Source organism: Parambassis ranga, chromosome 2, assembly GCF_900634625.1.
Source record: "Parambassis ranga chromosome 2, fParRan2.1, whole genome shotgun sequence".
In the NCBI taxonomy this organism is placed as follows: Eukaryota; Metazoa; Chordata; class Actinopteri; family Ambassidae; genus Parambassis; species Parambassis ranga.
The window spans coordinates 31280626-31306299 of NC_041023.1; the positions used below are offsets into that span (position 1 = coordinate 31280626).

A 25674-nucleotide genomic window follows, 5' to 3' on the forward strand; every position below is an offset into this window, starting at 1 on the left:
TCTGGGGTCCTCTGTATCTGCTCGGTATTTTACCCCTTTTCCCATTTTAATTATTCACATTTAATTACTCATAAGTGTGAGGGCTTTTTTCACATGTGAATATCTTTGCACAAGCTTGATAAGTGATTAACTTCACGTTAGCAATGGTTTTTCCAAGTCACTGAGAAGCTTGGGGGATTTTGGTGTTTAATCCTCAGTTTATTTTAAGGGTCTTTATCTGTTGCTCTATTCATTTATCTCTCATTGTCTCACCCCCCCACCCCACACACACGTCTCTCCTCAGTAGTGCCGCCTCTCTCTTCTCTCTCCTCTTATTTTCCTTGTGTGTTGCTTCCTCTCCGGAGGCTATATGTAATTACTGTCAGAGGGGGACCTGCATAGATCTGTGTGACCTTGGACACAAGAAGACAGAGGCCACTTCAGCAAGACTCTGCTGTACAATGTTGTAGTTTTTGCCACTATGCTGGAAAGACCACGCAATTAAAAATTTGCTAAATATAGTGCTAAAATGTTTTTTTTGTTTTGTTTGTTTAGTGTCTTTTTTTAGTGCCTAATCAATGTGTACCTCCTTTTTTTAAACTTAAAAAAGCTGCATCCACACTACAGTCCAAAGTGTAGTTTAGGAATAAAGCTGAACTGATAAATTGAACACTTAGTGCAGGTATATTAGTATCGATGTGCATGTCAGCCAGTAAATAACAAGAAATTGCAGTATAGAAATGCCACAGACATCACTGAGCTACAGAACTGCGTGTCCTTTGACCTGTCTCACAGGAACAGTGACAGTGATCACAGTTATTAGTCTGTGAAGCTGTTTCTAAATAAACTATACTGTTGATGCTTGTTTTTGTTTTGTAATGACACTTGTCACACAGTGGCTCACCAATGTGATTTTAATAGGTTTTTGGCAACAGTGCAACTCTACAGCACAGACAAATAAGGCAAAATAGACTTATTTTGGAAATGGAGAGAATCTCTGTGTGGTCAGACTTGGCAGGTTAGTTACTTTAAAATGGCACAGTTTGTTTGAGCAAGTTGGAACACTGATATCTGCATCCTGTGTGCACCAAAACCACCTCTAGAGCAGTTTAACTGGAATAAGAACTTGGCACAGAACACCAGATATTGCGACAAAACCGAAAAACAGGTTGCTGGGTTTGGTGAAACCATTACCTCTCTGTGCGGTTGTGACTTCATTCATATGCCTTTTATTAGTATCTTTGTTTTCAAGGTTAATTGTTAATCGAGTAAAGTAAGTACACTTTTATGCCAGTCCAATAGAATTTATACTCTTGTGTTGATGTTGTGGATATGTTCAAACACATAGTCTCAATTTTAAACCATCGCTGCTTAGTTGTCCTCCTAGCGTTTGTGTTGGGCCAAACTGAGTATTTCAAGTTGGTACGAACACATCGAATGTGTGAAATAGCAGCTGTGGACAATGACCACATCTGATATATGTGTTAAAATGGCTTTAGTATGTAGTATGAAACTGGGACACAGCTACCAAAGAGCACAGGATTCCTGTGTATGAATAAATCACCATATTAAAGGTAGGGTAGGAGATTTCATTCTGATGCACTTTTTGTTAAATTAGTGTAACTTCTCTTTACAATCCAATAGCAAGCAATTAGTTTGGCAGTTTTGCCATAAAACGAAGAATATTAATAATCTGTGGAAGCTATAAAATGCTAAAAACAATAGCTAAAAACATCAGCTAAAAGGCTTCGGGGTGAGCTCGGACAGAAAGGGGCGTGTGTTTACTTTCAAAATCTGGCTGAGTTTTCAAAATCTCCTACCCTACCTTTAACATGTTAGCTCCAGTCCACATCAGACCCTGTTCCAACCTACAGATTGTACCAATGGGCAACCTTCCTGCAGGGCTTTCTTTTTCTCCATGGTACTGCACTGCTAGGCTCGGCCCGGCCCAGACTGTTTTCTGCTTGCCCCCAAAAAGCCTCAGCTGCGGCACAGTTGGCGGTACATTCTGTCCAATGCTTGTTTTCTGGCAACCATACAGATTCATAAAGAGCGGAGTCGTCCCCCCCAACCAGGTGCCACTCCGTCCACATTATTCACACTTCCACCTTTTACACAGAGCAGCTGTTCATCACCTAATGATGCTGGACTCAGCCTCTGGTGGAGGCAGTGTGGCCAGAGAACAGCTCTCTTTCTGGGTGGACTTCAAACCAGGGCCCTTTGAAATGTAACATTTCAATCAACTTTGTTTGCTTTGTTTGCCTGCCGAGAATATTCACTTTCTCCGTTGCCTTTCCCTTTGTTCATGGTGTTGATTTCAATGAGAGAACACGAGAATAACTGTAACATTTCATATTGATCAGGGTGAGTGGCCCACTAATTGGATGTCACATCAAGGCAGCCAAGAGATGATTACTTTACAGAATAGAGCCTAATATGAAAAAAAGAGTACACATTCAGAAATGGTTCCAGGGCTGCCTGCAGTATTTCATTATTATATATTATTCATCATATTATATATCATATATATTCATCATTTCATTTAAAATATCTCTGCATCACACTGCTAAGCCAGGGTTTGAGATAATTAACTCCTACACCACTGACACTGCATTTGAAAAAGTTTTTTTTTTTTGTCAGTCATGTTGAACAGTCTGATTAAAACAATGAACAAACTGTGCAGTGGAAAAATGACAAAGAATTGCAAAATGTCAATTGAATTGATGATTATGTTTAATGGTCCTGTCAAATTAGGAGAGAATGGTCTTAATTGCTATGCTATTCTCCCAATATGTATGCAGTCACATTGAAGCTAAAGCTCCTTATTTGTAATACCATATTAGTTTTAAATTCAGCCTAATTAGAATTTGCAATATAAATAATTAGATCATGCTGTGTCTCAGCAGAGAGTCTCTTGTCCACAACAGGCTGAGAAAAGAATGGCACCAGAGCGTTGCCATTGTATCCTTGTCTGTCTGCCTTTTACGTCTCATGTTTAATTTAGATGTAGTGTGTACAGGACCCTGTTGTGGTACCACTCGACCATACACCAACAACAAACAAGGTAACCAAGCAGGTGAATGAAAGTTGCAGTAGACGGAGCAGTACATGCTGCTGTTCTTTTTCGTCTTTCTCAACTTCAATGCCACTGCAGCAAGATGCAATATTTAGAGGTCAGGCCCTGCCTAGGTGATCTCCCTCCCCTCCCGAGGCATTCATTATTAAATCAGATATGCAACTTAGCTTCTAAAAGGTCAGCTCACCTGTCTGTTTCAGATGGGTTGCTTTTGATTTTCAGGTAGAAAATGAGCATCTTTGTCCACGCAATACCCAGCGTGCGTGATTTGCACTAATGTCAGCATCTCGGTCTATTACCTAAAGCTGAACGACACTTTTCACAGCGGTAAGTCACTTACAGGTCCAAATGGGGAGTTCTCTACGAAATTGGCCAAATGTGCAGAAATGTGTGCACATTTAGGGAATAGGGGCCATCTTATGAGTATATTTGGAATCCTCACAATCAAATCAGGGCATTAGCCCCGGCCAGAGAGACTCGACAGGTGGCATAGAGACTGATGCAAAAAGAGAGCCACAGATGGTTTCTCTGTTTGGATTTTTCGCTGATGGCTTTTCCAATTACAGAAACAGTAATTTGCTGTAAAAGGCTCCAGACTGCCGGGAAGGGTAGAATGGAAGAGGGAAATTGGTGGTTGTGGTGGTGGTGAGGTATCACATGAGATATAATCCATATCCACCTCTTGTGGGAGTGGAGCAGCATTAGTCAAGCAGGGGGATCATTTATTTTTGGTGTGGCCTCCTTCAGCTCTACTTTAAACATCACTCTGAACACAGACGACTTCTGTTCCTGCTCTTCTTGACACACAGTGTACAAATAAGTGACCGCTGTGTCTTTGTTGACCAACCACAGGGGGTACTTGCAACAAAAGCTCGTTCAGCTGCCCTCTATACTACTCATACTACTTCGCAGCTGTATATTGTCTGTCATGCGGCCTTTTACCTTTTGAAGTGTTGCTTGTGTGTCCTTTCCTCCCCACCCCCCAGAGGATGAAGACTGTCCAGACCTCATGCATATTTAACACTAAGAACTTAACATGAAAACCAAAGCACAGCTCTGATGGTCTTTGACCAACCAGGCAGGACACACAACAAAGCCTCAGCAGTATTTATAGAGTGGAAAACATTTGTGTGTCAGTATCGGTTTGATTGCGTCTCCCTCCTCCACATGTTGCCTTCCATTTTTCCTTCATAAATTGCAGTCAATTATAGCCGGGTTTATGTTTCCGGATCCTCTCCAGTCGCTTGTTTCCCTGGCAGGTGTCCTTTTCACAGATGCACCCCACTTTGACTCTTAATTCCTTTATTCTTATAAAGCAGGAAATTAGAATGCTTTCATAAGCAACCATTGCTCTCTTGGCCTGTGCCACTGTCATATTGCGATTATTTACCCTTCTGTGGTTTAATAGCTTTCATAAACAGCTTAATAGAATTCAGTAGAGCCTTGGGATGCACAGTGAAAGGCCACTTGATTCACAGTTTTCATTGGCTTTTTGTTCCCCCTCCTTGTCTGTGCTCACACACCGTGTGCCGCGAAATAATCAAATGCGATCATAACCAACCTGTAAAACCGTTGTCGTTCTGCTATCTCCACCCTGACACCATCTCCATTCTTTTCTTGTTTTAAAGCCTAATCGCTCCCTCACTATGCACTGGCCATTCAGAATGTAATTATATATGATTTACAAACAGCTGCAGCCATAATGGTGTATAAACAAATTACAGAACGAGAGAGCAAAAACAACAGAGGAATAAAGAGATGAAGACGAGAAGAAATTGGCCGGCATCAGACACGGTCATTGGGATGGCTGCTTTTGGGATCATTGCTTTGGCTCTCCCTTCAGCACAGAATGACACGCTCGACATGGTTTACCCCTTCTGCACGCAGATATTTAGTTGTCTTGATGCCAACATTAAATAGGAATCTGCCTCTGTAATGCGCTGTGTGCTGTAGCTGTACTTCCTTCCTAATGTGGTTGTTTCTATTCATTTAGAATTTCACTGGCAGGCTGCACTTGCACAAAGATTTGCTCAAGTCACACCATACTGGCAGGCTGGTTCTTTTTGTGCTCACCTGCAGCATATAAAGTCTCTGATTTTCCTATATATTTCTCTGCATGGATTTTGACACCACATAGATTATTCTCTCTGAACAAGCATGGACTTAAACCTGGACGCACGGGTGAAGTGTTTCTGATAATCCCAGATCCAAGAAGCCTGCGCAGCTAATTAGACCTTTAAATCCCAACACAGAGTGATGATAATGCAGGAGGCGCATTCTGCATACTAAATCAAACGGACCTTGCATCCTGCAGATGTGGAGCTGGAAGGAAATGCACACAGTGCTAAAGCTGCTACTCATCAGGTTGTAACACCTTAGTCATTTTGTTTGTTATAAAACATGTACCTGAGAGCTCTGTGGCAGTGTGCTGTTGTGTTATTTGTCAATCTGTTAAAAGCTTGCCAGTTGTCTCCCGTGCGGTGACAGTGACCTGCCTCCCAGCATTGGGGTCATCTTCCAGGAACACCATCCAGTAGTGGTGTCACCATGGGTGGCAATCAGATGCCTGCATGAAGACCGATGTTGTAACCTTGTGCCTGAGGCCTATCCTTTCTTCCACCCTTTTCTTTAAGGATAAAATTTAACAAGTTCTCACATCAGTCAGTGGGCTTGGACATGGATTTATTGTTAAAGTGTGGCTGGACCTGACTTTAAAGTAATTCTTGTGAATCTATGGGTCAGAGCAGATCATAAATCCACTTATTAAAACTGGTGATCCATAACACTGAACTGTCAGTGGCCTTTGACTGCACAACCCCATCCAGAGCCTCCTATACAGTGTCAGATATGACTTTTCTGACCACCACGTGAACCTATAGAATAGTGGTAGTGAGTTACTTTTCTTTTCCCAGACATCAGGAGCCTACACACCCTGTAGATAGTCTCCGTGCAGGTAATATCAACAGACCATCAGCTAACTTACCTATTCCTTACTCAATATTGTGAACACATGAATAACGTGTTTTCAAGTAAGTGTACGCACACGCTTTTTTTTCATTAGATTGATCAAAAAGGTGTCTGTGATGGCTGTAGTCCACATAATCCTGCACCAAGCAAACTATGGCAAAGTTAAAATGATGCAACCACACCAGCAAGTATATATATATATATATATGTGTGTGTGTGTGTGTGCGTGTGTGCGTGTGTGCGTGTGTGTGTGTGTGTGATGTAAGGAGTCCATTCATCCAATTCATCTGCTGTGTTTTCTAAAAACTGCTTTCTCCACAAAACTCTGAGTATGTGTCTGTTTGTGTGTGTGAATTTATGCTCCCTTTCCTCCCCTCATCAGCAATCGGTGTAGCGGTGGGTGGCTAAAAAGGTGTTTGGACACCCACACCCCTACTCACTCAAACTCAACTGAGCTCCCAGCTTTTTCCTTCACACTCCAAATCCCTTTGAATCCCTCCTCGGTGTGTTTCCCTCTGAATTTGACATGATGCAAATGAAGGTCTGCCGTCTGCTGTTGGTTGGCAGCTGCCTGCCTGTCTCGACACAGATAAACGTGGGAAAACAGCATCATTATTTATATTTCCTTGTTCTCCTGCAGCATAAATAATATTAGGTGTTAATGACAACTCACGGCAGCAGTGCAGAAGTAGAAAGGTGTGCCTGCCTCCAAGCTGTTTGCTTTATAATAACATACATAGTGAGCAGAAGTTACTAATTTTGCACAGACTAACTGCTTTTATTTACAATAAAAAACATGTTGGTGTGAGAAAACATGTGGCTGCAGTAAACTATACATGCACAGAAGTGAGGCTTCTCCTAGTTTCTGTCTTTATCCAAGACTGGCATGCTTGACGTACATCAGTGACACATCAGACAGCAGCCTGAATGTCTTTTGTTTTGTTATTTAGACTCAGACAGGCTCTGCAGTGTGAGAGCACACAGTGTTTGCATGCATTTGAATTTTACTACTGCTGTTTAGCTGACACCAGCTTGGTGTCAGTTTAGTTGAATCCTTTTTTTATTATTTGTAACTGCTACAAAGGAAAAGGAGCAAGCAAGGTGTGTATTTACTCTACAATATTAAGGTCCATAACCTCCCACATTCCTCAGAAAACTTTCTTTCCATCATGAGTATTTCTTGGAGAATCTGTAAAAGCCAGATATAAGAAGTAATTTCGTTTTTGGCTGCATACAGCAGACTTAATTACTCAGGCTACAAAGATGCAATATTGTGAGACTTTAACATCACTATATTCATATACTGCTGCAACAGAGCTGCTTCCCCATTCTCTTCCTTTATTATTTATTTATTAGTATGGTTTATTATTATGGCTTAATTTTCCATCCTTTTACCTAATTCTCTTCCCTAATGTAGGTGCATCAGAAAAAAGCTACGACTAAAATGTGTGTCCACCCAGGTGTCATGATTACATTGCAGCTCGCAAAAACATTAGCCAGTCAACAATATTGGCTTCTGCAGTCATTCAACACCATAGAACTAATTTACATCTGATTTTTTAGCAGAAATATGTGAAATATTTTGACAAAAATCAAGAGCAGATGGGTTATCAGAGACACATCTGAAGTACCTGTTTGCTGACTTCAATGCAAGTCAATGTCTTTTTTTTCTTGTTTACTGTACATTATAAAAAAAGAGTTCATTTTGAAGACATCCTTACTTTACTTTTATGTCCTCTGGCATTCACACAGTGCAGAATAAAGTAATGTAGTTTTATTTTTGCCTCAGTTTCCCCATTTCATAAATTTATGTCTTTAAAGATGCTCCATTACACATGATTCTGGCATTCCTGCCCACAAATCCCCTCCAGGTGGTTGATCAGCGAAAATGGCCTCTAAAAATACCACCTCGGATTTTCATATGGGCCACTTTAGTAAACTAGCTGCTATAATTTCTTCCACACACTTCATGCAGCTCCACACACAGAAGCGCAGCCTCTCTCTGCGATCACTAATAGACACGTGTGCATAAACATACACTGCAACACAAAACAAACATACTATACATACCACACAAACAGCCGAAAAGTGGCTCTCTTGGGGGGTGCAGATACTTGTTCACAATCAGACCTTCAATTGCAACCGATGGGTACAAATCAGGCTGCCACTTACCAGAGTCAGTGGATCCACAAGGCACTGATTCACAATCTTCAAATCCCAGCGCCACATTCTCGCTTTGACTCTGCCATAATAGGTCTGCTGTGCCTGATATAATGGCTTGATAGGATAAAAAGGCCCACTGGGAGGGCTGGCTTCCAACAAAAACCCTAGATCATCTATGGCCTCAGTCTCTAAAGGGGTTAACATGATTTTTTTTTTTTTTTTGATCCTCCATTCTTTGCATTGAGTGTAAATGTATACGGCTCGTGTTGCCTCAGGAGCTGCACTCTGTCAATCACCAGACAACATGCAAATTAAAGCAAAGTGTTTGCGGCTCTGTGGAGTGGAATTTTATATCCATTTCACACATTTTAAACAACTTTTGCATGGAGCGTAGAAATTGTAGATCTCACTTGTAAATGTGCTTCTGTCAGGAGGCCAGTTGGAGAGTCTGATGGAGACCATGAGAGCAGAGATCACCACCCAGCCGCCTGTGGAAGGTTCCTACTCTGCACGCCGTGGGGACTACTGCATAGCCAAGTTTGCCGATGGTGAATGGTAAGATCTAGACATGCACAGATACTGACCTAATTAGGATTGTTACATTGACACATACCACAGTGACATGTAATCATGTACACCATTTCAGCAGGTGGTTATAATATTGTGGCTCTGCATATATATATATATATATATATATATATATATATATATATATATATATATATATATATATATACACTTGCATCCCTCTCAGGAATACCTGACATTTCATTTGTACCTTGTCTCTATCTAAGCCTGCGATGCGTTGACTGCAGACACCCGCAGGGTGTAATTAGCTCACCGCCACTGCTGTGGCCCTTTTAGAATCAGCAGTTGCTTGACAGTAACACACATACACACCTCGTCATGTAGTCTCTCCTTGCTGGATGTTCCAAGTTTACAGATGGTCATGGGGACAGATAGAAGTCATCGTCATTGAGGGAGGGGGAGAGAAGGTGACGTTGAAAAGGGATCATGAAACTGATTAAAAACCAAATGTTCCCCCAACACAGGTGCTGTCCTTTCCTTCCCTCCATCTTACTGTCCTGGTTTTTAGAGGCAAACTAAAGTTATCCCCCTGCAACACCAGTACAAGACAGTGAGCCCTCTAAAGAGACCGTCTGCTGTAAAGCAACAGCAATTGTTTATAAAGAACGGTGTAATCATGCTCCAGGTGGCAAATGTTTGAGATGTTTGTCTTTTTTTTCCCCACTCAACCTCGTATTATACAGCCTGCTAATTATGTTCATGTTTGCATTGTTCTGTGTCCATATCTTAGTGTTCTGTGATGTATGTGGAATGTTGTCTTGTTTCATTAGGGGGCTAATTAGAAATTCGCCTTTTAAGGCCTTGCAGAGTCAAAGTGAATAGAAGAAGGAAAAGAACTCTTCATCAGTCGCTCACACTTTGTCTCTCACTCTTGCTCGTTGCTGTTCTTTATGTCTTCCTGTTAATCACTTATTCAGTTTTAACTTTTGTTCTTTTGCCTCCCTCTCTCTGCCCATGTGGGCCTAATTATTTGGAACTATTTTTAACTGCTGTCCTTGCTTTCGCTGCCAATTTGTCTTCCTTGCTCTTGTTTGTGTCAGAGAAGTGATGGACAGAAAGGAAAACGTGTGGTTTACACTAGTATATAATTTACCATTTTTTTAGGCACTTTGTTTTCCTCTAATTTCTCACTGATCACTATGTACTTGTAATCTCAGCAGTTTCACTCTCACGTTACAGAGTGAAACTGCTGGGTTTTTGTGATTTGCACTAATGCACTAAAGTTATTTGCTACAAGGCAGAAGTAGGTTTAAATGTCTGCCTTTTATTGCAAGGAGGCCTCTGTGCAATTTTCACAGCCCTGCCATGTCCTGATAGATCCCCTCTGTCCCCCCTCCCTGATCACAACAGACAGATCCTCAACACCTTCTCCCCAGGGAAATAAGCACCAAATCATTTACTCATCTCCTTTTCCTCTTGTGCCCTCTCACTTAATCTCTGTTTCCTTGTTCTCTCTCCCTCTTTTTCTTTCTTTCTTTTTTGTATCCCTCTCTCAATTATTCTTCTGCAGGTACAGAGCCAGAGTGGAGAAAGTTGAGTCGCCAGCAAGGGTCCATGTCTTCTACATCGACTACGGCAATGTGAGTAACTTAGTGATTACAAATTGTGTGCATGCAATTATTTCTCTGAATGCCCAAAACCCCGTCAACACGTTCGAAAGATTGTAAAAACAACTTTTATCTTTCTAATGGTGCCTGAATGTATCAGCATGGTACCATCTGAAAACATAACTAAAATATATGCTTCAGGCTTTAGTCTCTGCACAACAGGCCAGTAGTCAAAGATCTGAAAGTATCTGCCTGATCCGCTGGGTCTTTACAGTTGATGTGCAGAGAGGTTGTAGTGGTCAAAGAAAAGCAAATGATTGAAATATTTTATCTTTGTAACTACAGTTTACTACACAAAACAACTATTTGTGTTCTCACTACTTGAAGCTATGATTATGCTTCCATAGAGGTAGTGAAAAATTTGCCCACAGAGAGTAAAAATGGCCAGCTCGGACTTTAAAGGGTTTAAACTGTAAAAAGTTTTGCTGTGGCTAAACCCACCACCAGAAGCAATCTAGTATCTAAAGTGGGATTTCTTTTCCATTTCAGTCACTTGTTTACTTATTTCCACATTCATAGGCGCCTTTATGTGCTGTTCCCTTTCAGCTGGAGTTTTTTTAGGACAAATACAACGCTGGCTTGTTTGTTTTCCCTTTATTGTTTATAACTGAAGCAAATGGTGCAAGTGAGTATATTGTTTTCATTCCTCCCCCTCACTCTCTCTCTGGAGCTTTTTTTTTTTTTTAATTTTTTTTTTTTATTATTGCTCCATAATGACGAAGGCACTATATCCTTGGGAGTGCGTTATTGTGTCTCTGTGTCTCTGTGCCCACGTGCGTAAGCTCACTTGCATCACCAAGTGGCTCATGCAGCCACCCCCCACCCCTGTGGGAGATTTCCCTTGATGCAGTGGAGTGGCACAGTGTGTGGCTGACCTCACAGTCGGGGGACAGATCGAGGTTTGGCTGGCAGACGCGATGCATCCTGGCATGTTGCTGAAAGTGTGATTCTCCGAGGCCGACCTGGCACACATGAGAGAGAGAGAGAATAAAAAGCTGACATCTACCTTGTTCTTTGTAGTTTTGCGTCATTTTAGGTTGAGTCACTTTGGCCTTGATTTCATGCTCTCTGTGTCACGAGCTATTAGTTGACAATATTGCCACCTCTCTCAGGTACAGGTCAGTACCTGAGTTATTATGTGGTCATTAACAAACACAGCAGAGCACTTTTGTTGTATCATTTTAAAGCCCACATTTACAGTGCCGTCAGTGTCTAATATGGCACAGATAAATCTTATCCATAATAAACGTTCAAGGTATTCTCTGTCTAGTCTGTACAGCCCAATGAACACATTAACCTCAGATGACTTTCCACCTCAGTGTAGCCTGTGGTGATCAGTTATAGGTCACATAGGCTGTCAGCCTGCCAGGATGTATCAGTTTAATTGCTAGTGAGGTGTAGCACATATGTTTCATATATGACGGGAACCCAGTCAAACTGTAATCAGTACATAAGAGAAAAAAGCAGCTGTTTCATTATGGTGCAATTACAGGTAAACGTGCATAAAATTTAGTCTGAAATAGTTGCAACCCCTCAGTCTCCATACATATACAATAGTCAATGTTTATGATCAGCTTCACATCAGTGCTATGTCTCATTTGAAGGTATTCCCATTAAATAATTGTTGATTTCACTCTGATGACAGAAACTTTTGCAAACAGCTTTCTGTGGTGCACAATTAACTGATTCAAACAGCTGCACCTTCCCCAGCCGCAATCTGAATCGGTATCACTGTGAACACAGTCACTCATAATAGCAAGAGTAATAGAAGTAGATGGGCTGAGACAGAGTCGTGTCAAAATCAGCTTTGCTTTTAGCTTGTAGTGGTGCTACAAACCAACTAAAATGACTGTACAGTAAGCTGGAGTATAGGAACCCTTAACCAATGGCATGACTTCTGCCATTGTGCAGTTGTAAATTACTAGTGTTTTAGAATTGCAGAAGTGGTTTTGAAAGAAGAAAATATTATGTTACAGTGTAGAGCATAAGAGCTGTGTTGTAATACCACATTTTATGAAGGTAAACACTCATTACAAGCTTTCAACGGCCTTGTTACGTGGTTCCATTTTCGTGTATCAATATGCATCATAACTCAACAAGCCAGTAAATCTCCTGGATTTATTGAGTGTTGTTAAAGTAAAAGATGGATGTGTCTGTTATGTCTGCTCAGACACAGTTGTTATCTCAGACACTGTTGCTGAGATTTTGTAAACCTCACAAACCAAACAATTCCCACAGAGTAAACTCAAGATTTCACTGCCACAGTATTTGCACTTACAGAAAAACAAATCCAGCTTTGTGTCTGTATTTGATTGATATCTATATCAGGTCTTGTTTTTGTCCTCCTTCAGAGAGAAGTTGTGTCATCCACCCGCCTGGCTGTCATGCCCCCAGCCTTCAGCACCAGGACTCTGCCAGCACAGGCCACCGAGTATGCCTTCGCCTTCATCCAGGTCCCACAGGACGTAAGTGCATGGACGAGCACACGCTCAGAGAGCGGAGATATGTGTCGCAGCTGAAAGCTTCAAAATTAACTTTGAGATATCAGCTCCTTCAGTCTCATTTTCTGCCAGCTTTTGAAAGTTGACTTTCCTGGCAAGACATAAAAACTGTTTGAGTTTCACTTATCGCACGCAGCGATAAGTCTGTAACTGACAGACGGGGTCGACTTTTCATTCCAGGCGAGTGTTAGTGAAAATTATGCTCATACATAATGCATGTTGTACATAGCAGACAGAACAATGGCAAACACGCAAGTCATTGATTTACCAGGATGCAGGAATTTGACAATAATTGACTTACCTGCTGAGACATTGTTATATGAGCAATTTAGACTCTCACGCATCTTATAGATAAAACCCATGCAGGAGCTTTATGTGTTTGTGCATGTCCATCTGATAGTGGTGCTGCAGTTACTGCTTTTTTTTGGCAACGCTAATCCTCTTGTTTACACTTGTGTGTATTTGTCTCTGCACATGTGTGTGCGCGAAGGTATTTTGTGAGTGTCAGGGGGTCTGCTCATTGGTGGCATCCAGAGTAGTTGCAAACATGTTTTCTATTGGTTTGTGGCTGATTGGCACTGCATAAGCTCTGACTTTAATTGGTTGTGTGTGTGAGTGCTCACTGGAGTGTGTTTAAAAAGTTTTTGTTCCACTTAAACGAGATAAAGTGCATGTCATATGTTCCTAGAATTAAAGTAATTGCCCTTTAATAGTCATAGTTTGTTTGTGTGCAGCTGTTTTTGAAATATTGCTACAGTCTAATGATGGGCTCAGTGTACAGGAGATGCGTCATGTATATATGGTTGTAGTTTCTGGTGTTCTGCTGAATTGTGTTGTAAATTGAGTCTGCGGTCATTGATTTGTTTAGTGTATTGCAAGACAGCTGCGTAGGCCACAGCAGAAATATGTTATAGGAAATAAAATAGCAATCTTATTGTTTTATATAAGGAAAAAATATGATGGAAACATCAGTGTGGTGAAAAAATATCCACATAATGATCTATCAATCAAATGGACAAATGTTGCATCACCATTGGAAATGGTGGTGTGTGTGCCCATGTGTGTGTGCAAGCTGGTTGTACCAAGGGTGCATGCTGTCACCTGTCTCATGAGTCAGTGATGAAGTGGCCCATCTGTTGGGTCCAGCTCAGGGGACACGGGCATCACCAACACGTTCCAGCCCCCAGACACACAAACACAATAAGCTAAACCACATGTTGGAAGCTGACATGCCTCATACACCTCTCCTACTCCCTCATTCTCTCTCTACATCTCTCTGCATCTGTTCCTTCCACTTTCCTCTTCCTTTCATGTGTTCGCCGCCTGCTTCTTCTGAGGCTTTTTTTTACTACATCACACAAACTGTCACAGCATGGTTCCGCACTTGTACTCCACCTTCGCTGCTGTACACAGGAAAGGTTGTTGCCTTTGTCTTGCAACCTTGCCACCTGATGCCCCGCATAACATGTTCCCACTACAGCTTTATAAGGCCTTACTTACAAATTCTTGGCAATAGAATTCTGCCACTAGGACAGGATTGTTCTGCTGCCTTCCAGTGCCGTTTCATAAAATATTCCATAAGTGACAATATCTTCGAAAAATGTCGAGATGTCTGTGCACTCTCACCGCCCTGCTGTTGTTAAAGAAAAAACACTTTCTTACCTGAAGTGTGTACTTGTAACTTGACAACTGAGGAGTACAGTGCACGTTATTTCCATGCGATCTCCGTCCAGCAACTACTTATATCAGAGCAACAACGGCTGGCACGTTTTTGCCAGTTTTATTATGGATGTCATGAACTCACAGCTGCCTGCACTCATAAAACACTGCTATTTCTTTATTGTATCTGTTTAGCTAATTAAACTCATTTTTGCCAAGAATGTGTAAAAAAAATGAACAGCTAAATAAATTCTAAACAAAAAATGGCAGGCAGAATAAAGTCTAGTCAAAATAGCCACTCTTCACTGGCAGCACTCTGGTAAAAATGGCACAACTTCAATTACTCATTACTCATACTGGTTTACTATGCTTTCTCACTCCTACTGGATTGGCATCTACATTTCTCATTAAAGGACTAGTTTGTTAAAATAAAGGAAAAGTAAAAATTGGAAAAAGGAAAAATTGCATAGAAAACTAGTAATGTTATGTCACCATAGACTCCACGCCTTTACTAGTGATAAGTAAAAGCGTAGAGTTGATTTAAAGACAAGAAAAAGTTAAATGGCATCATCCATAATGTTGTCTCAGAACAGATGCAGCAGTCCTGAAATTCCAGCCGTGTGGTCAGTTAGATGTAGTCCAGTTTATTGTCCAGAGAGGACACAGATACACAAGCTTTAATCACATTTTCACTTTCTTACATACAGTTTGGGGATGACAGTCACAAAGGCATGTTTGTCCAATGCTACCTATTTTAATAATGTTGAACCGAGGCCAGACTAGATGCTACACTGACCCACTAGCACCTCCGGGTCACTGAAAGGCTCTCATTCCTTTTGTATTGTCTCTTCATGAGTGTCAACGCATTCTTCTTCTCTTTCCTCCTGTGTCAGCTGTCTCTCTTCCTCTATCCTCCCTTCTCTCACTCTGTCATACACTACCTCTCTCTCCCTCTCTCACGCCCTGAGCTTCCCTGCAGCGCCTGTGACAAGTTAACCACAGGGAGAGCGAGGACAAAAAAGGCCCTTAGTTTTCTGCCTTGAACAAGCCTCCCTGCCCACACTTGCTCTCGTGCACACATACACCAGGCACACACATACCCAAGGGCGGCTAGCTCGAAGGGGGTTGCCATGGAGACAAGTCCAGGGCGAGAAAGAAGGGAAGCGAAGAGATGGATGGTGTAGAGTAGGGGATGGATGATGGCCAGGGACGGCTTTTTTTTCTTGCCTTTGAGGAAGTAACTCCCTTGTTTTTCTTGTTTTCACCCTGACTGCTTGAGGACACGAGGTCACAATTGCATTGCAGCTGTCCCACCTCCTTGTCCACCATATGTTCAATCAAATCTTGGCCTTTCACATCTGAGAAGGTTAAGAATAAGAAAGGGTTAGGGTTGAGGGGTGAAAAAAAAAAAACAATAAAGAGGAGGAGGATAGATCGGAGTCAGACCATTAGATAGTTCAGCTAAACTGAAATCTCTTGAACTGCTTGAGTAGATAATTGTGGTACTGGATAGATGACTGTGTGAGTGCACATTTAAATGTGATTGACGTTTGACAGCTTTGGTGCGTTTCTGCACATTTACTGTGTCTCTGAGCCACTTCGTTGTTTGTCTTTGTGTGTATGCCATCAGTGATAACGTGCTAATTATCTCTTTCACCTTTTTTTTCCTGACTTCCCCACCATCATCTCCCTCTCCTCTTCCATTCTCTTTTGTTGGAAACCCTCTGTCCATTATTAATTCATCAGGAGGATGCCCGTGCGGATGTGGTGGACTGCGTGGTTCGGGACATACACAACAGCCAGTGCCTGTTGAACGTTGAGTATTCAGGCGTAACCTGCCCGCAAGTCACAATACAGTTTGGGGACACCAAGGATGACGTCGGCCTCGGCTTGGTCAAAGAGGGCTTGGTCATGGTGGACATCCGCAAGGAGAAGCACCTGCAGAAGATGGTAAGGAAACATAAGTCTTTACTATGTGCATACAATCTGAGTTTGGACTACCATGAACCTATACTTGACTTGTCCAATCCATGCAGAAAAAATAATGACTGACATTGATTAGCTGTTTGTGCTTGAGGGGTAAGATGTGAATTGTTGCACTGGTGAGGGGCTACCTGCCTAAAAGATAAGTCAATTAGATATGTCAGTTAAATATCTGACATCCCAGCCCTCCTCTGACTGTTTTCAACCTATCTTTAAAATTGCAGTGTATTTGTCTTGCTAACAGCGTAGCTGCAATGCAGAGTATGGATCAATATTTGTGCCACCACTCTTTCTGCAGCCTGTTGATCAAATGGTAGCAGGTGCCACTTGTTAAACCCGATTGTAAATGTTTAGCAGTCTAATTGGCTAATGGCCCTGCTTTTTATTTATTGTTATAAGGCCTATATGCTACATCTTGCATTCCGCCAGTATTAATTACCACATTTCCATCCACCCATTCAGTTTGCCATGTATAGATTTTTCTTTTGATAGCTAGTGTTAACTTTAAACGGCTGTAGGTTTTTCTAATGTGAACATACAAAAGACATAAGTACCTATATGCAGTCGTGCAGTACACATTCAGACGCCTCTACAATTTGTCTCAGATGGTGGCCATTTTCTCAGCCATTTTCTCATTTTCTCATGGGCGAGGCATTGCTCATTTGCTTTTCTCTCATTATGCTAATTCTCCCTGCAAACTCGAAGCCACGCTGTACATGAAAGATAAAGAAAAATGGAGGATATTTATTCCTGCTGCAATTACTGCTTCAGCGCAACCCCAATATTAGTCACTCTGGTTTATTTAAAACTCACAAAAGAATGGAGGAATGTGTCCACCAGGGTGTAATTGTTCATAAATATAATCGGAATGTATATTCATCTAAATTAGTGATGAGCGGGAAGAACTGACCTGTCAACGCAATCTTTCGTACAATTTATTCACTCACACATGGGACATACTTACCAGCTCACTTACCAGTCAGTCAATAAAGCACCATGCATCACTGTGAGAGCATTTTGACCTCTGACCTCCAAAGAGTAGCCAGTGACTATAATGCAGTCTCCGGGAAATGGACCCTATAGACAAAAGACAGTGATTAAAACCTCCCAGCCATTGGACTTAATAGGCTTATAGACTGCACAGATTTAGGTTCTGTTGGCTCAAATGGTCCCTCTTTAGTATGCAACAGCTGTTCCTCCACACACATTTGCCTCTTCCTTGCTGGCTACAGATGAATATTTTGATGTGGAGAAAGCTTAACAAGCAGCAGTGTTGCCAAAGTGCTTACAAGTGTGCGTTAAAGTAAAGCTCTACAGGGTTTTCTTACCGATAATTCCACCCATCAAGTCTGCTTCCCAGCTCAAAGCCATCACTGAGATCTTTCATATATTCTACTCTGTGAAAACAAGCTCAAGTGTGATTAGACTACCTTTCAAAACCTCTAAATGGAATAGATGAGCTTTTGATTCATTGCGTCTGTGGGCTTATTTGATAGACTGCACTTCTTCTGTACATAGTGTCTGAATTGCACAGCTGGAAGTTTGCTAAAGGTAAGAGATCAAATTTTCTAGTGGGCTTCATTAAATCAAGGGCAGTCACACCACAAGCCAGCAGCTGGCAAATGTCGGGCCATCTGAGGCGTTTATTGTTGAGGTGCGTCCTGCTTCGTTGGCACTATTTAGACCTCTGTCGGTGGCTTTTCAGCCGAATGAGCAGGGTGAATTGGTGGTGGAGCCCGTCGCTGAGTGATTGCTCTGCTTTGTGAACAAGTGCATGAACGCAAATGTTTTTTTACTGCCACATGCTGGTACAGAGTTATTTCATTTCATGCAGGTGTAGAACATACATGCTATTGGAATTTATTCAAGGATAACTTTTTAGCCCTGACACAGGTGACATCATTCATTGCCACTAGTTCTCTGGTCTGTTTTTGTCTCGGCCTTAATGTACTTGTGCTGAAGTGATTATTTATCAATTAACCATTTGTAATTGCTGTCCTGATGTGTGAACAGACCTGATGCCGGAGGGGGAAAGAAGAAGAAAACAGAGAATAATGCTCTTCTATTTTTGTCTGTCATTTGGACAGAGTCACCTTGGACTCATGGCATTATTTCATTAATTGAGCAAAAAGAAGGGTGGCCACACGAATGATGCTATTGATTTAAACTATTGTAGTGATTAATTGATTTTGTTCTTCCACCCCCTTGTTTGCTGGGGAAGCTGTTTAGCTTGGTAAATTTAGTGCTGATGTATAGCCATTTGTTGTGCAAGGTGCATTTTGGTTCAGATATTCACGAAGATGCTAGAAAATAGCCAAATATGTTAGATAATGCCTTCTGTTGAACCATCACTCCTTACCTTCCTTTATGGAAAGTTCTCCTCAATCTTCTGACAGTGTACCATCGTCTTAGTCCTTTCACCAACCCAGACTATCAGCCTTCTTGTAAAAAGTGACTTTTGTCCTTCCTATCTAACCCAAATAGTCTCTGTTCTTTATTCATTACCCATTCCTGGGGATTGGAATATGGTCATTGTAATCTGTACTCTAGTGCTAAAGCATTACGTAACAGATGGGGCCTGTAATGTTCACTGGCACTTTAGCAGCCATTAATAGTCAGGCGTAAGTGGCACTGAAGGTTAACACCAGTCTTTGAGGATGGCATTGTCCCAAGAGAGCGAAAGCAGAGTGGGATATTCATCCATTTGGGATTTTATTTCTCCTTTCAAGTACCTTCCCGACTTAAGCCCTACATTTGTAAATGCTCGCTATACGCGCACCATATGGACAGCTATTGTTTCTGCCATACAGCTATATCACTCTGAAGGATAAACATTTTGAAAGTGTAGGTGAAAAGATGATCACATGCCAGATGTTGGCAGGATTTAAAGGAAAGCAGGTGAAATGGGTCAAAAACATTGAGGCAAAGCATCATCAATATAAGGTTTTAAGTAGGCGAAGTGACCGAGCGACCTGGAGGTGTGAGTGAGTGTTAAAGCATGAGATTAAACTGCTGCTGATGTTGTGTCATGAGGTATAGAAATGATCCAAAAAAATGCAGACCAATGCCAACAGCTGATTTTATATGATTTATATCCATTACATTACATTACACATGAGTATTGTACGCGCACATACTTTTCTGCATAATCAAGCAGATTTAATGTTGTGGTTTAAAATTTAATCTGTCATACATCTGGCATATCATGTGGTCCTTCTGCATGTTTGTTTTTATGAGGCTTTTATATTTCGATTATCATCAGAAAGCGATATAATGGTTTATCACCAACACAGAAACAGAAGGGATGGGCAGTTTACATTACATATAGCATTACAGGCATCATGGGACAGTACCCAGTCTGTTGACCATTTTTCCTCTCCAAGAATACATTGCTTTTGCTCTGCTACATCACCCTACTTTTTATTGTACTGCTCTGTAAAGGTCTGTGTCTGTGGGACCTATCATTTCCTACATTATTTAAATGTTGTGTATCAAGAGTAGCAGCATAATGTTGGCTGGTCATTGACTCACTTCCTGTGGAAATGTTATCGATCTAAAACGAGGACAGATTCCACATCTACAGTGTGTGTTTTTTCTCTGACAGGAAAAAAAATGAGGAAGGAAATAGTTGTAGCAGCAGGGAGGTACAATTATCACTGCAGCTTAAAGTACGATAGTGTTCTTAACTTTGGCAAAGAAAGAAACAGTGAATGTTTGCCAAATTTCATCGTGGCTTTCTCTGTGTGTACAAACAAACTGTCTTTTTTAACACCACACTTAGGTCTCTTTCTCTTGCTCTGACCTGAGACTCCCCCTCACACACACTGACTTCATGCCTCTTTCACCTCAGGCACAGCAGATATACCGAGCCGTCCTTAAATTGTCCTGGCACCATCAACTATCCACTCCTAAAATGGCAACTGGCCAATCTGGAACACAGACACTCACTAACACACTTCTTTCTCCTCCTTCATCCCTCTTAATGTCTTTCTCCACTCACTGTTCACAGTCTGAATTCTTCCATTTTTTTTTTTTGCTTTCCTTAACAGCTCCACAACATCGCTCAAGTTCGTCCTCCTCCACTTCCTATCTGCTCTTATCTTTCCAGTGCTCACCACTTATTTCTTGTTTACTTGCTCTATCTCGTACTCTCTCATTTCTCTGTCTTCTGAACTTCACTGGCTCACTTTGCTGCACTTGTCATTATTACTTTTTTCTCAGAAATTCACACACACTCCCGCCTCTTACTGTGTTCTGTTTTTTTTTTCTGTTTCAGGCAGATTGTTTGGCTTTTTGCACGTGCTCATTTGCATTTTGTCTTCCAGTGCTGTGTCATGATGAGCTATAATCCCTTAGGAATTAAAGTGGGGAGGTGCTCACATCAGATCCGATGTTGGCCTGTTAATGAACTTTGATTTAAAATGCAGTTATTTGAGACTAGCATAAGCTGATTACTGCCCTGTGAACTCATACTGTATTAATAGTAATTCCTCTGATTGTAGGTGATATTTTGCTGCTGAGCAGATTGGCTTGTACAGATTTTTTAGACATTGTAATCCAAAAAAGTTTCCCTTTAATTGTGGAAAGCTAATATGAAACAGAGAACTACCCTAGAAATGTATTTTCCTTCTACCTGATTGGATATGCATGAAATAAGTGCCTGCAGCAGCCATTTTTGTCTAGACCCACACTCTAACTAGATATTTATTTGTCTTAGATGTAATGAGTCTGTCATGGCAGCTCAAGTGGAAGATGCCTGTGTGGTTGGAAGCACCATCTTTTGTGCTCTGCTGCTTTTCACCAGTGTTTTCTGTCAGCAGCCGTCAACGTGACAGATTCAAACTCCTGGCAGGCCACTGTCACCACGGCTCACTGACACTGCTGCTAGCCCACAAAGTTCATTAGCGCTTACAAGCTAATAATCTCCAGTTTGCTAATTACAAGTCAATTACAAACACGGAAGTGTCTGTCACTTCTTCACCAGAGCAATTATTATCAATCACCAACAGCCGGGCCTGCAGTATCGACCTATCCTAGTTTCCAATATGTTCCCCCCTAAACAGATTGAGATGTAGTGTTACCCGCACACCTTAAACTAATGCTTATGACCACATGCTGAAGATCTTTATTAAAATGTTAGTGCTGTGTGTGAGTGAGTGTCAGGCAGACTGTGGGGAAAACAGCTGTGAGGTAGCCTCCTAAGAGTGAAAGCTAGAGATGAGAGTCCAGGAATCTTTAATTACCCAGGAGCCCCCAGGGGAAATATAGTTCTATTTTTTCCTTTTATCTTTTTCCTCCTTCGCATTGTTGCTGTATTCTCATAGAGCACTGGCTTTTCATGTATGATTGTTGCAACTTTAAATCACATAAAAAAGAGGGCCAGAGGAGATGCCTTTAAGTGGCAGACTTTATGCTCTTTTAATGTATGTGTCCATATTGTTAAATATGCTCAATATCAGCTTCGCTCATCACTTTACTTTGAGTGAGACTAGATGAAGGAGGCGGAGTCACACGACTCAAGCTTGTTGTATACTCCACGAGAACAGAGAAATCTATTTGTGTTCTGGTTCTGGTTCAGAACTTCCCCTGTCCATTTTCACAACGCTCAACAACTTCACTAATACTTGTGCTCTGCTCCATGTGTGTGCAGCAGTGAAAAACATCCCCTATGAAACAATCACTGTGCTGAGTTCCGGACATGTTTAGGCTATTTAAAGCTTTGTTGCCAGTATATAAAATATTAATGTCATAAAACAAAAACCTGTTTTTGTGTAAACCGGGAACATCTTTTTTTGCACAAACTGCCACATGGGTAGTGTAGTTTTTTTTTTTTTTTTTTTTTTTTTTTTTTTTTTTTTTTTTTTTACAGCTTGCAGTTGGAGCCCCTAGTGTAGCTAATAGCGCAGTGGCTGCTTTGCAAAGCAGTTGTGTTAATGAGGTCTGAAAGCGTGGATGACGATTGAGCTGGATGTGGGGAATCCATACAGGAAGTCAGGAAGGAGGCTCACACATACACAGGATGCCTCCAGGGATGGCCTGCCTCATTTATCAGAACACAATTGCACTGTTTGGTACATGTACACTACAGTAAGGGGGCCTCAAGTGATGTAGTCTTCTGCTAGCAAACTGTTAAGGCTCTGCTTTGGACACTGATGATATGCCTCGTGGGAATGTTGTTGCCTCTATACATTAGGTTCACTGTGACAAAATAAGGCCTGCTGGGCAAACAGCATTACATGTAGCAGGTCTGTTGTCGCTTATGGGCTGTCCCCAACACAGAGGCCACACAGATGAATAATAGAGGGACGAAAATAGCAAGATAAGACAAAAATTATGTGTCGGAGTTGATGAGTCCAAGTGGAACCCTTTTGGAATCTTCAATGTTTCCTTTACCTGCACAGCAACAGTCCCCCAAAAAATCTTATAGAGGGTCTGTAAATGACTTGTCTGTCGTCTGACTTTTAGGTTGCTGCCCTTCCATTATAACCCCACCGCCTGTCACAGCCCATCAAGAACCCTCTCCTTACTCCTCCCAACAAAACCACAGGACACACATAAACACACTCACACAACCTGCTGAGCTTCATGGATGTGTGACAGCATGACCGCTTCCCACCAATGGCTCAATACCTAATTTACAAGAGTTAGAGATGGGGCCTTTTAATGGACATTTTCTGCTCCATTCTTATTGACTGCACACACACACACACTTGCCCAGGCAGTTGCCTCCCCTGCTGCCTCTGCTCTGAGGGCCCTTTTGACATGTCCTAGCTGACACGCGCCACTTCACACACAACACCATTCCATCCTCTGCAGATGCACACACACAGACACACCATGGGGTTAGGAAAGGACAGAAACCAGGTTGTTCAAACTTATCTTATTAAAGTGTTTGCTTGGAATAGTCGAGTTTGTGTGTGAGATGTATGGGTGTGACACATTAACATTTACGTAAGACTCGTTTTCTTTCCAGTGCCTCTGGGAATGTTGTTGTTCTTAGTACTTGCATTCGTTGTATGCACACGTGTTTTACATGAGTGTGTCCTCCTTAACTCTATGAACCTATGCTGGCGGGCTTGTCATGCCATGTTGCAGACAAAGCCTCTGATCTCCTCCGACAGCCATGCTGGGGGGACCAGCATGCAACACGACGTAATCCCAGTTGGCCTCAGATATGGTCAATGACACTCATACACACAATGCCCGTGCCTGGCTCATCGTTTTCTTTTTGGGTTAGAATACAGACATTTTTCAGAAGGAATGGGCTGTATAAACTTATTTTCATATTCATATAACATTTATATCCTGCAAATGGAACAGAGCACTTTCTGCAGCTTACAGTAGACATGATTTTCCTGCTCCACTGACAGCTCCGGAAGCACTTACAGTAGTAGAAATAAGAGATAAAAAGAGGAGTGCATGCAAATCTGATGCCAATGTTACCTGAGACTCTAAAATTTTATACCAACATCGGGCTTTGCATCTGAAAGGAGCACCGTTTAGCCCCTTCTCTAACGCACATCTATCCATCAATTCAGCAGCAGTTTGACATTACAAGGTCAAATACCAGATTAAATCCAGGTGAAATGACTGCAGCATTTAAAGGGATCCCCTAACAGGGCAGCTCAAGCTGTGAGCTTATGGCTGAACCATAGTTGTTTGTACCAGTCAGAGCCCTGTTAGGAACTCCTGGTATCTTGCCTTAGCTCTGAAGACTGTCCATGGTGCCAACAGCGACAAGCCACTCTGATAGATGCTGACAAACAGATCAAGTCTATTCACCTGCTTTTTGCTATTTCCAGTTTCCGTCATGTTGGTTCTTATCACCACCAGTGACAGAAACATGACACCCGACCAGTCCATCTCATCTCTAGCTTCTGAGATTCTTTCCCAAAAAGGGCAACTTCTGCACACACTGCGTGCTAAGAGCAGAATCATTTGTCCTTTGTCACAAATCTGTCTTTATCCAAGCAGCTTTCAATTCTACATTGTATTTCTACACTTTCTTAACCCCATTTTGGGGTGTTACTGTTAAGGGGGCTAGCGTCAACATAGGGGAATTGAGATAACGCTCCTGGATGTTTGTAAAATGAACACGTGCAGCCTGTCTTTACCCGAGCACACCGTCCTTTGTATGCACACATGCAACAAGCCTTTAAGGATTCTCTCCCCTGGTTACTGTGGTTCTTTTGTGACAAGCCTTCTCGCTATCACAACCACTTGTACAATGACAAGTCTGCAGAGACTTTCCCAAAATCCTGGCCTCCACTCTGCTTTCCATGCAGTATTCATGCATGGGCATGTTAAATGAGAGATGTCTCATAGGACGATCCACAGCTCAACTTGAAACTGTGAGACAAACACATAAAAGCCGTTATGTTCCAGCAGGCACTCCGATGATGATCTGTCTTGTGCAGAGTTTTTGAGATGGCAAGCGAAGAACGAGGCATAATAAGGATTGATAGAGTGGTGTGGAAAAACAAGGAGCAAGGAAACGATCACAAAAGGGATTTAGTGCAGGATTTTTTGACTGCTTGAGTCTTCCAGGCTGTGTTTGTCTGATTGTCATTGTTGTTAATGTGTAAAGCTCAACACACATGGAGGACTTCACTGTTACCTTTCCACATGGGCAGCTCTTAAGTCACCTGTCACAGTTGTGAGAAAGCACTTTAGCTGCTGCTAAAACTTTGATTAGTCATTCATTTACTCATATGCACAGCATCCAGAATCTGCTTTCACTTTTCACGTGCTGTGAAATTTCAAAAAGAAAAAAACGGCGGCAGCTTCACCTACGCACCAGTCGCGCACAACCTGTCAGAAAAGTGCCGCGTTAGCTGTTAGCTCAGATCCATCACTTTCACAACACGCTTACCAGAACACCACCTGGGCATGGCTGGGCGTCCAGCGCAGGGAAATGCAAAGGCCTCCCTCTCTCCCTCCCTCGTTCTCTCTTTCTCTCACACTCTCACAGATTCACAGCCAGTCAGACACACAGATGAGTGCCAAACCACCAGACCCACACCACCTGTCGTTCATCACACTTACACACAGTCTCCCACCAAGGCCTCCATTAGAAAGTTACCTGCATGAAGTAAACTGAGACTTCATGGTCAGAAATAACATGAATTTTACTTCAGGAGTCAAAAAAACT

At 41.9% G+C, this 25674-nt stretch overlaps 1 protein-coding gene across 1 annotated transcript in view; it reads left to right on the plus strand.

The window, feature by feature from the left end:
• The window catches only part of snd1 (staphylococcal nuclease and tudor domain containing 1), a 161903-nt gene that overhangs the window by 131589 nt on the left and 4640 nt on the right, over nt 1-25674 (plus strand). Inside the window, exons 19-22 of the mRNA XM_028422360.1 lie at nt 8617-8740; nt 10284-10353; nt 12732-12845; nt 16287-16490. Of these exons, the coding sequence (XP_028278161.1) occupies nt 8617-8740; nt 10284-10353; nt 12732-12845; nt 16287-16490 (512 nt within the window). The remainder of the gene's footprint in view (nt 1-8616; nt 8741-10283; nt 10354-12731; nt 12846-16286; nt 16491-25674) is intronic.